The following is a 12,032-nucleotide window of genomic DNA, read 5'->3' as shown; positions in this document are numbered from 1 at the left end:
AAAGAACCACAAAGGTTGTTGCTACGTCCCATGATCCTCTCACAATTCAGAAGAAGCGCAATAGCCAATGGGAGAAACGTGTTGTGCACCGTTAGGCACTGCATGCGCCCATGCACTTGCCTCGTCATGGATCCTTCGCATCTTGTGGACAAATCATATTTTGTATGTCGACAGCTACCTGTAGCAGTGGGCAACTGCCTTTCCACAGAATGGGCACCAGTTTGTACGGAGGCATTTTGGATGGGGCTTCAAATGCACCCATTATCAGCATTCCTGGGTCAGCTGTTCGATTAGGTTGATATGGTGAGAAGAGTCACCCGCCATCCTTTGTGGATCACAAAACACCTGCAGAGAATAGTTGACCCAATAGACTTTTTGTGCATGAAATGCCAACAGATTAATGAAATTGTCCCTCAGTCTTTTGAAAACGATTATGAAACTTCAATTAGCACAGGAAGTAGCATTTGCTGTATCCAAAATTTACTTCTCTTAGAACTGAGAGCTGTACAGTGTAGGCCCTTCACACACAAATCTGCAATGAGCACAATCCCAAGTTAAAGTAGGTCTCTTCTGCCTGTACATGATCCATGTCCCTCCGTTCTCTGCACATGCCAACCTAAAAGCACTATTATCGGAAGCTTCCATCATGACTCCTGGCAGGTATTGTTTTTCAATATTTTTATTGAAATTCCACAATGAAAGAGTACATAAGAATATATATTAAAAGTTTTAAAAAATACATTACACTTGGATCATACCATTTCATCCAATGTACCCCACATTCTCAATTAAACAAATTATATTACAGTAATATTTTATTGTTTTAAAAAATCTAAACCCATTACCAAATACGAAGCTGTTTGGCAAGGAGAAAAAAAAAATTCCTAATCAAAGTGATAAATGATCTTATCAGTCATCAGTTCTGGATTCATATCAAATCAGAGATTCAGAAAATATCATTGTGAGGTCCCCGCGGTGTTTGAAAATTTAAATTTAAATCCGAAATTGAGCATCCAATCTTCTCTAAATTTAAACATAATATGACATCATGTAGCCTTTGAGCACAAGGAGGCGGAGCAACGTCCTTCCATCTGAGCAACTCTCCCTGCCTAGCCATAAGTGAAGTAAAAATGCATGCAAATCGGACGCCATTAAAGTGGCGGCCCTCTCTCCAACAATACCAAACAAAGTTTGTTTTTGAACAAGGTCATTCAATGACTTTTAGGCTAAGATTAGGGACCTGGAATCATTGTTGATTGCCTGGTCACTAGGGACCAAATAATCTCTCTGTGCTGCAACTTTCCAGGATACACAGCTTGTGCATCAGCTGACTGTAAAATTATAGTTGTCCAATAGTCACTGAACTTGAAGTTTCCACGAGAAGCCTTGCGAGGACATTTATAAATATATTTCCAGTTCCTGTGGTTCCATTGTGGCCTTAAGGTAATACGTGGCATTTGACTCTGCCTTCCAAGAGGAAACAGACTGTCAACATTTGAACTATTTTCATGTGTCTAAGACAATGCCAACTTCCAAGAAACTTTCAATAATGAGTGCCAAATGAACCACATCTAATCTCCATTGTATGGCAGCCAGCATTTTAAGACAAAACACTGACCTTTTTTGAGCTTTGAAAATCCAGACTATTGGATTTTTAAATTTGTGAAGAAGATCAGATGCTTTTAAGGGTGACATCATACAATCAGAGGTGCCACCCATTCAGGCCAGCCCACCTGTGCCAATTCTTTGGGGATATGAAGCTAGCTCTCTCAGTCTTGCAGGGTTCCCTTTCCCTGGAGCATTTCTTTTCCTGAAACTACAAGTTGAACCCTTGGCCTCTCCAACGTGTCTCCTCTATGGCTGCATAAAGGTAAATCTCTTCCTTTTCTCCAATCGGTGTTCTCTCATGGAAATACCTCCTTTGGTGTTAGCTACAATGATCTTCCCACACTGGAAGGGAGGTTCCTTCATTCACCCTCCCTCTTTCCCTCCCCCCTCCCCACACCTCCCTGAGGAGGATTCAAACATTGTTTGTTGGGATAGGGGAGGGAGTCAGCAATTGGGTGACTCCTGTTGAGATTTCTGAAAGCCCACCATTCCACATCGTAGAACCTAGAACCTGTGGAAGTAAGTCATCTTCGACTACAAGGGCGGCGTGGTTAGCTCAAGGCTGCACCAGTGACACCCTGTCCCTCCATTCAAGTCCAGCGTTGTTCGTTCTCACCGCGTCTGTGTAGATTTCCTCCAGGTGCTTTGGTTTCCTCCCACCCTCCAGCAACTTGCAGGGATTAATTGGTGCATAGGGGAAGGGGAGATGGGTTCAGGTGCTGGAAGGGCCTGTTAACATGTGGAATGTCTAATCTTTTTTTAAAAAAGGGGCTGCCAAAGAGAAAAGGATTGCTGTTGGATTGTGCACTACTCCACCATTTTCCCTACTTGTCCATTTTTCTAAAGGGAAAAATAAGAAGGGTGCATGGATCCTGAGTGATCTGTGGGGAATACTTTTCCTTTCCAGATGTTGGGATCAATAGCTTGACTTGTACTGTACCTGTTCTGTCGGAAACCTTTCATCATTCCTGCAATGGATGTCAATGCAGATTTCAGGGTAATGTTGAAGTCCTCTGTATTGTCAGTAAGTAAATCCACAAGCTGTTGTTCATTTGCAACTAACAGATGCAGAGGGGTAAAATACAAAAGTCTGCAGACACTGTGATTGAAGTAAAAACACAATGCTGGAGAAACTCAGTGGGTCAAACAGTTTCCTTTGTGTAGCAAAGATAAAGTTACATTATCAACGTTTCTGGTTTGATCCCATCATCAAAGTATAGCAAAATGTAGGCAGGTGCCTGAACAAAATGGTGAGGGGGAGGGGCAGGAGCGCTGTCCCACAGACAGGAGGTGATAGATGGGTAAGAGAGGGAGGGCACACCAAGAAACAGGAGGTGGGGAAATGGCCCAGACAGTCCAGCATGTTTGTCTGGCCTCATGTACTGTCTACCAAGATCATTCATAAATTGGAGGAGCAACGCTTAATTTTCCATCTTGGCCCTCTCGAACCACGGGGAGGATGGCTAGCATCACAGTTAACGCAACGCTGTTGCAGCACCAGTGATCAGGACCGGGGTTCAAATCCTACGCTGTCTGTAAGGAGTGTGTACATTCTCCCCATGTCTGCGTGGGTTTCCTCTGGAATCTCTGCTTCCTCCCACCCTTTAAAATGTACTGGGGGTTGTAGGTCAATTGACTGTAATTGGGCAGCATGGGGTCATGGACCGAGAGGGCTTGTTCCCATGCTCTATGTCTAAATTCTTGATTAATCTGGATGACATTAACATTGACCTCTGGATTCTGGTAGCCTACTCTCTGTTCTCCTTCCTTTTGCCTTTCCTCCAGATCTCCACCCCATTCCCTCTCCATTCACAGAGCTATCCCTTTACTGGTGTTCCCTCCCTTCTTTATCCACTGCCTCTCCCTCCCCACCATTTTGTTCTGGTGCCTACCCACATCTTGCTTTACTTTGATCAAAGGCTCAATCTGAAAATGTTCGTTAGTCCCTTCTGTCATTTAAGAGAAGGTTGGTTGTGTACATGGATGTGAGGGGTTGGAGGGTTATGGGCGGAGAGCAGGAGGGGGAAGCTAGTGGAGTTGTTCAAGTGAACTGGCGTGGACTTGAAGGGCCGACGTGGCCTGTTTCCACGCCGTAAACAGTTATATGGTTATTTGATCTTTGCCATATAAAGTGCACTGTTTGACCTGCTGAGTTTCTCCAATGGATGCAAAGAGATGGGTTTTAACTGTTGCTTGTATTTAGCTGATCCAGGTGTGTTTTGTTTTTGCATCTAAATCATTTTTAGGTGGTGATCGGTTGGGACAGTACTGGAGTGGCTTTGGAACAGTGGCATGATACAAGTGACAACCCAGAGAAAGTGGTCATCAACTGGCACCATCTGAGCCTCACCTGAAGCCAAAGCATCGAGTCAAACTACACCTTCTTTAGTCAGACTGGGACTGAAATATTAACTGTCTTTGAATTGGGTCTTTCATAAATAGAATCAAAGGAAACATTAGTATAATAATGTTGCATTCTCGATTTGTAAAACCTGTGGCAAGCCTGGAATACAAAAGAAAACTTGGAGTACAATGCAGGCCATGTTTGAAGTTGCCCAGGGATTTGGGGTAGTGATTTTCTAAGCCTTGTTGGAGCACCTTACAAGCCCACAAGATAGTTCCAATGCACTATTATTTGGATTGATGCTTTGTGGGCAACACCTAGTGAAACCTTCATTTATTATTACCATTTAATTAACAAGAGATATTCATAATATTCTGATTAATTTCAGTGTACTGTATTGAAGAGGGCACTATGGTAGTTTCTCTTAGTGCGTGTATTTATTATGTTTTGCTTGGAAAATCCATCTTGTGTGAATTAGAGGCCCTTTTAAGCATACCTTGACCATTTATTGCATGACTCTGGTATTTTAGAGATCAAAAACTTCAAATTTATTAATTCCACATTGCAAAGGGGAAGATGTTTTACACCAATGTCTCCTGTTTATGGAGGTGTTAGCACATTTTTCACTTTGAATAGAAAATAACTAAATGAAACTCTTCAAATTGTTTAGAATCATTGTACCGGAAGTAAAATGAAGTGGGAATTACCTTTAATCCTGCAGTGATATGAATGTATTTTTCTGAATTTTCCCCTAAGCCCATTAAATATTCCCTTTAACTTTTATGTATCTATCACAGCAGTGATGGAAAAATTGTTTCTGCATTTGTTATTTGTATACTTGTATGTTTTAAGATACTTTGGCTTTTGCACAATCTAAATTAACTGGATGTAAATTGCTGGCATACCTTTGTACACAGTTTGGAGCAGACTACTCTGGGATACAGATAAACTAAGAATGCAGACGCTGTTGTAATTTAATACACAAAAGTTTTCGAGAAATTGAGCAGGTCATGCAACATTCTTTATATTGCAAAGATACATAACTAACGTTTTTCAGCTTGAACCCTTCATCTGCCTGTAGCATTATAGCCCTTTTCATACTGGCTAACCAGTTGATTGGCCAGTGAACCGGTAAAGGAAGCTGTTTTTGCCTTTCACACTGTTAACTGGTTCTCTGTGTCCTTTCACACTCATCACAAGGCATCCCTGGGGACAGGGGATTCTATCCTCCACTGGTGACGTCTGAGTGATGCATCGAGCGATGATGGACCTGCCCTAACTGCTGATCAATGTATTATGATCTTGTATTTAAACAAAATTAATCACGCCTAATTATAAGATAATTAAGCTTTATCTACAGCACAGTATGAGCCCTTCAGCCCCTGTTGTTGTGCTGGCCTATATAATTTTATAAAAGACTATGGGAAAAGTAGAGCCGCACAATTTAAAGTGTGGGAAAGAGTGTTGGCAGACCTGGCCTCCCAGAATTCCATACTGCAGGGAAAGGGCTGTATGCATGGAGCATTTATTCAAGGGTTTCTCTGCTACATAGAATTCCGGAAGGGCAGATCCACCACTGCTCACCCTCTCTCTCCCGTTGCACTTTCCCCACAGTTCTTTTTAGAAATTTATAAAGCTTTATATAGGTCGGCAAAGTTTATACCTTTTTAATCTTCTGTTTCCTTCACGTTCCTGCGTTCTTCAACATGTCACTACTTTGTTGCTGGATAGTCCATGTCCCTTTCACACTGGGGTAATTGGCATGCAGGCGCCAGCTAATTCGAGGGATGAAACAACCTACCCAGGTTTTGCCTCCCTGGCAAGATTTAATGGCTGTGTGCTGCTTAAGGAGCTTTCACACTGATAGATTGGCCATCAATTACTAGGACAAGGTGCCGGTGTGAAAGGGGTTATTGATGCAGTAGGATGGGGGAGAGAGTGGTTGTTGCAACTAGCTTAGCCCCTACTGATGCTTCCTACCAATGTTCATTCACCACAAGAACCTAATAAGTATTTTGTGTGAAAATGACCACGTTTTTTTGATTTGAATGATGTTACAGGTAGCCATCACCCTCTGGACATTCTCTTTACTTTTTACCTCCACATTTTTGATTCTTTGAGCTACATGTGCTGAATTTACAAAGTTATTTTGCATTATAAACAACATTGCAGCCAGCTTTTTTGTTTCATGAAATTTTACTGAAACAGTTTGAGGATTTTTTTTATATAGAAGGAATGGTTGTACCCTCATCTGCAGAACATTTAATGGCATCTCAGAGTTGTAATAAGATTTTAAAAAACCATAGAATTTCCTTCCCATCAATAAAAGAAAATAGGGAACTTTGTTCTGAAAGAGAGATTAGGAATGCCAAATATCTGTACAAGAAAATAGATGTATTGATTCTTTCCTAGCTGAATAATAAGGTTCACCCCATTGTGTCTTTCAATATCACTGTTTACTTTTAACCTCAAAACCACTTTCCTACACTTGCCTAATATTCTCTGATGTCTGGTATTATTGATAAAGCTCAGGATAATGATTTTGAGTGAAACGGAAAAGTCTGCAGATGCTGCGATTGTCATTTAAAAACACACGGAAATGCTGGAGGTACTCAGCTGGTTTTTTCAGCGCCTATAGGAGACAGATATTTTGCTGGTGTTTCGGGCCTGAGCCTTCCTTCAAGGATTCATTGTGAAATGACACAACGGTTATTGTCTTGTTGGCCCAACTCATGACCAGCTCACTCGTCCCTCATGGGCAGCTCGATGTGAAAATCAACCAAGTTTGTCGAAGTGAAACGTGAAAGTCAGTGGACGCTCTGAATGTAGTAAAAACATGGAAATGCTAGATGTTCTCAACAGGTCTTGCAGCATCCAGAGGAGGTACAGTATTACCGACATTTCAATCCTGAGCCCTTCTTCAAGATAGGGGGCAGCTGCCACTGTGGGAACAGTCGATGCTTGTGCGTCAGGTTCTTCTCCTGCGGCACCCCCAAAATGACCTCAACTGTCAGCACGCTCTGCTGAGCTGTTCAGTGGTCTTGCCTCATAAGCTGAGGATGTCCGGGTCATTGAAGTACAGTAAAACCTTTGGTATCTGGCTCCTACGGGAATGGTAGATGCTGGATTTGTGCATTTTCTGGTTGCTTGAGACTCACTCTTATAACGCCTAACTAATGCACCTGCATTAAGAATAAGGTGTTTAAAAGACAAAATGATTACACTGAACAACCTCATGCATAAATATATAAACTTTAAAGCATTTTACTTAATTTTTAGTCACATTCTTTGAAAGCATTTAAGCGTTGCTGCATCTGCAGGTTCCTCCCCCTTCACGGAGCTACATGAAAGACAAACAGCATCATACTAAACTCCTCCTCCTCAAGTTTGAAGATAAAGCCTTACTAATAAAGATTTTTACTAAGCAGGGAGGGATAAGGAGACACTTTAAAAGAGTCACCCTGTTGCTTGAGGTTTCCATTTGCATGAATTCCAGATAACAGGTTTTGCTGTACCTTGAACTTAAAGTAGGAAACGTCCCCACATTAATGTCATTTGATGGTTGTAAGGTAGACAAAGTGTCACCAGGAGCATTGTCCGGTATCCCTTACAGTCAGAGAAAGAGCAGCAAAAGAGAGTCCCCTCGGAGCCACGTGAATTCACCTCCAGAGCTCTCATGGCCTTTGCAGCCACACAGACACCTGGTCGATCCCACCCGAGCTCCAGGTCCAAACGTCTGACTTGATGAGGAAGCCCGAGGGCCTTCAGGAGCTCTTCTCGCCCTCACCGTCCACTTGAATTCCAGTTCCGATACCCGGCTGTCATGAGGCAGTGTCCAGCAGTCTGCTGTGAGTCCTCTGGCCTCAAGTTGCCAGCAGCCCGCTGCCTGTGTGGGTTCCTCCCCTGCTAGTTGCTAACGACTCACTGCCTGCATGAGCCCTTCAGCCGCAAAATCCCTTGCTGGTCACTGCCCTAAGGTTGACAGGTTGTATTTGACCACTGAATATTGTTCTTTGTGTAGTTTACCCGCAGGGCACTGCGATTGAGTAAAATATTTCTGAAGAAAACACTCAAAGCAACCTAATTTAACCTTTCAAGCCTGTAGGATACCAGTTTCCTATTACATATCCTGCTACTCAACCTCAGTCTCTTGAAGCTCACAGATTTGATGTACCTTCCCAATAGCCCATCAATTATTCCTCAAAAGTTTTTGTCTTCGTACTTTTTTCTTAAAGACTTCCCTGTTTTAACCAATCAATAATTCCTTAGATCTCGATCACTTCAGACCTGTTAGCACTGTATTCCTGACGAAGATGTGAAAGTCTGCAGACACCAAGGTTGAAGTAAAATCACAAATCTGGAGAAACTCAGCAGGTCAATGTACTTTATAGAGCAAAGATAAAGAGGCACAACCAACGTTTTGAACCTGAGCCTGTCGGACTCTGGCTTTACCCTCCCGTCAATTTGGTCTATGTGTCGTCTGAGTCCAGCGTGCTCGTTGAATGAAGTGTTAGGATAAGGTATTCGGATTCACAATCAGTTTATTACATAGTACAAGAATAAAGCTTAACAGACCTCTGGTTCAGTCGTTAGTTCATAGGTCACCTGGTCAGTGAGCTATTCCCCAAGACTGACTTCTACTGTCCAGTCTCTTCTATTTATATAGATCAATATTGTTACATTGACCACGAGTTGGCTTTCTTTGATAAACTCCTTGCATAAAATTTATCTCAAGCAATTTCCTGCTCTGCACTTATCGATGGTGTAGACCTCCTATCTTAATCCCCAGGGCCAGAACATCCTGTTGTTTTGATCAGAAGTCAATTCATACCCCAGATATTTCTAATTATTTCTTTGTTCTCGTCTGGCCATAGTCTTCTGTTCTAATCAACACCTTCCGTGTATCCTTATGACTTAATTATTTCTACTAAATTGGCTTATCCATTTTGTTTGTCTCTGACATTCTCAGTCATGGTACTCTTATCACTTATCCTTGCAATCCACTTATCTTCCTGTCACTGGCCTGTTTCAGAATAAATCACTGTCCCTATGGTTCCTCCAACCTCATCCTGTCTAACTTCTCCTATCTGCTATCCTTTTTCTCCCATGTGTGCTTTACAATGAGCAGTGTCACCTTGGGGATGAAAGTATTTTCTCTCTTTGTATTTGGAGGCAGCAAATTCGACACATACTATAATCAGCCAACTTTTCTACATACTGTGGCTATTACTTAATTGCATTAATATTTCCCTTAAACAGTATAATTGAAGTAAATAGTAAATTGTTACATAGTAATGGATTAATGAATGCATAATGAATAGTACATAGGCATATTTTCCATGATTACTTAACCCTTTGGTTCTAACAAGTCCCCCTTTTGGTCTCAACCAACCAATTAAACGTCTCCCTTGTATTTTTAAAGCGAGTAATTCGGATCGAACTCCTACTAACTTAGTACGATCCTCTACTTCAGCAATCAAACCTGTTACTGTGGCAATCAGCCTTCTAACTCTAATTCCCAATATAAATCGTTCTTCCGCTGCACACGTCAAATTTCACTGCGTTCTGTTCGTATTCCGTTTGGCCCACCCGAATCTGGACGTGTGCTGAATTAGGGTCGGTGTCAGCGTCGTGGCTCTGACTAGGATCGCTGTTATCAGGACCAACGTTATTACAATCACCCGCGTCATTCTATCACCTATATATATCAATGTCCAATAGACAATCACATTAATTCAATAATGTCCTTCATAAAATCCGTAGAAGTTCTTAGTTCAAAGTCTCTTTACTGGGTCTCAGCCATTTCCCTTCGAATCTGTTCCAGGGTCCGTGTCGGTGGATCCGTTGCTGCACACTGACTCCAATGATACCACATCTCTCCTTTTCCTTGTAGTCGAACTGCGTGGGACGTTCTTTCCACCACTCTGTAGGGCCCTGTCCACCTGGGCTCCGACCACTTTCTCTTGATTACCTTCAGCAGAACCCACTCCACAACGGATGGTATCGGGGTTTCACCTTTCCGTTCGGTACTTGTAACCTGTTGTGAGAAAGCTGATACCAGAGCCGTTAGTTTATCATAATAAAGCTTACATTTCATTGGACTTACCTCTTCCTTCGTGTTCTGAATCCCGGCTCCAGGTCCCGGAAACTGGTGCCCCGTTTGTAGTTCATACGGAGTAAATCCTGTCACAGAACTTACCGAACTCCTTATTGACATCAATGCCAGGGGCAGCGCATCCACCCAATTTAATTTGGTCCGTGCCTGCACTTTCCCGATCTTACCTTTTATTGTTTGGTTCATCCTCTCCACCTTCCCTTGGGATTGTGGATGATACACCGTTCCAAAGGCATGTTTTAACCCCAACATCGCTTCTACCTCCTGTAAATATTTACTCTTAAAATGTCTCCCATTATCTGACCTAAACTTCCTAGGAAATCCGTGTATAGGAATATACTGGTTGATTAGGAACTTAATTACCATCTTTGCATCTTCTCTTTTGGCAGGGATTGCCTCCAGCCAACCTGTGTACACATCTACTGCTACTAAGAGGTATCAATATCCCCTTGCCCTCTTTATCATGTCCATGTAATTGATTATAATTTCCTGCCCTGGTAACTTAGGCAACGGAAACTGTCCTTCGTGAGGTTTCACAGTCACCTTGACATTATATGTCATACATACCTTACACTCTCTGATATGATTCTCCACCATCGCCGGCAGGAAGGGGTGCCACCAATGTACCAAATACCTTATCATCTGTTTCTTCCCACAGTGTGTTAACCCATGTGCCTCCTCCAGGAGGGGTTTCATGAGTCCAGATGGTAATACTGGCCTACCGTCCATTGATCTCCACGGTCCCTGATTTTCGGTTGCCCCCTTTCTTTCCATACCATCATTTCCTGGAGTGATGCCTTCGCCTGTTCCTGAATTATTACTCCTACCTCACAAGGTGACAATAAGACATGTGCCGTTCTCTCTGCCTGCATCATAATAAACTGAGGGCCGTACCCTGCTGCCCTTTTTGCAGTTGTATCCACTTCCTGATTTCCCCAAGCTACCATCGTATCTGTTTTATCATGGCCCTTACATTTAATAACTGCTACTGCCCTTGGTTTCAGGAGGGCCTCAGCCAATTTCCTAACCTCCTTCTCGTGTTTAATTGGGGTCATTGCTGCTGTTAAAAACCCACTTCTAATCCATTGACTAAGCTCAACCTGTATTGTCCCTACCACATATGCCGAATCTATATATATTTACCTCCTTTCCTTCCGCCCATTCTAATGCTGCTATTATTCCCTGTAGTTCAGCCAGTTGTGCTGACTCCTTCCCTCTTACTGTCCCTGTAATAATTTCTTCAAACCCTTCTATAGTTTTCCGTACTACCGCATAGGCGGCTTTTAATCCGTCCGTGGGGTGTCTGTAACAACAACCATCTGTAAATAAGGTTTCATCTGGTTCTCTCAAGGGTGTAGCCTGTAAATTAGGTCTTATTTTAATATCTCTTAGAACCCTCTTCTCACAACAGTGTGGCTCTCCCTCTCCCATATTGTCTGCCATGTTAATGCCTTCATGGGTAAACGTAATATTTGGAGCATTCAGGATCTTTTCCTGTCTTGTCTGCCTCAGTGACGTCATTGTAAACACTGTCGAGCTCACAAATGCTACAATACCATGTGTTGTTAATACCATCAGGGCATGTCCCATCACTATGTGTGCCACCTTTTGTAGAATCTTTGCTACCCCTGCTGCATGTCTCGTCTGTCTTCAGTCAGATCCAGTGTGATACTCACATACATGAGCACACATCTTCCCCCCATTTTTTTCTGAAAAAGAGCACCATTAATTGTGTGTGCTTTTTCAGATACATCCAAAAAGAAAGGGTCTCTATAATTTGGAATCGCCAAATCTATGGCGGTTGTAAGAGTTTGCTTATGTAGAATAAAACTCATCTCAGCCTGTGCAGTCCAATCAAGTGTAGCTCCCAGATTCCTCATCCCCTGCTCATTCACCAAAGTTCGCAGTGGATGTGTCAACTCACCATACGATGGGATAAACTGCCTACTATAACCCGTCAAACCC

The 12,032-nt window shown here is 42.5% G+C and overlaps 1 protein-coding gene across 2 annotated transcripts in view; it reads left to right on the top strand.

Moving 5' to 3' along the window:
• The window catches only part of LOC138753286 (tandem C2 domains nuclear protein), a 96,748-nt gene extending 92,013 nt beyond the window's left edge, over window positions 1–4,735 (top strand). For both annotated transcript variants that reach the window (XM_069916111.1, XM_069916110.1), the window contains one exon: window positions 3,855–4,735. In XM_069916111.1, the coding sequence (XP_069772212.1) occupies window positions 3,855–3,962 (108 nt within the window). In that variant the 3' untranslated portion in view covers window positions 3,963–4,735. The remainder of the gene's footprint in view (window positions 1–3,854) is intronic.
• The last annotated feature ends 7,297 nt before the right edge of the window (window positions 4,736–12,032 follow it).

This window comes from Narcine bancroftii, chromosome 2 (assembly GCF_036971445.1).
Source record: "Narcine bancroftii isolate sNarBan1 chromosome 2, sNarBan1.hap1, whole genome shotgun sequence".
NCBI lineage: Eukaryota > Metazoa > Chordata > Chondrichthyes > Torpediniformes > Narcinidae > Narcine > Narcine bancroftii.
This window is presented reverse-complemented; position numbering and strand designations above follow the sequence as displayed.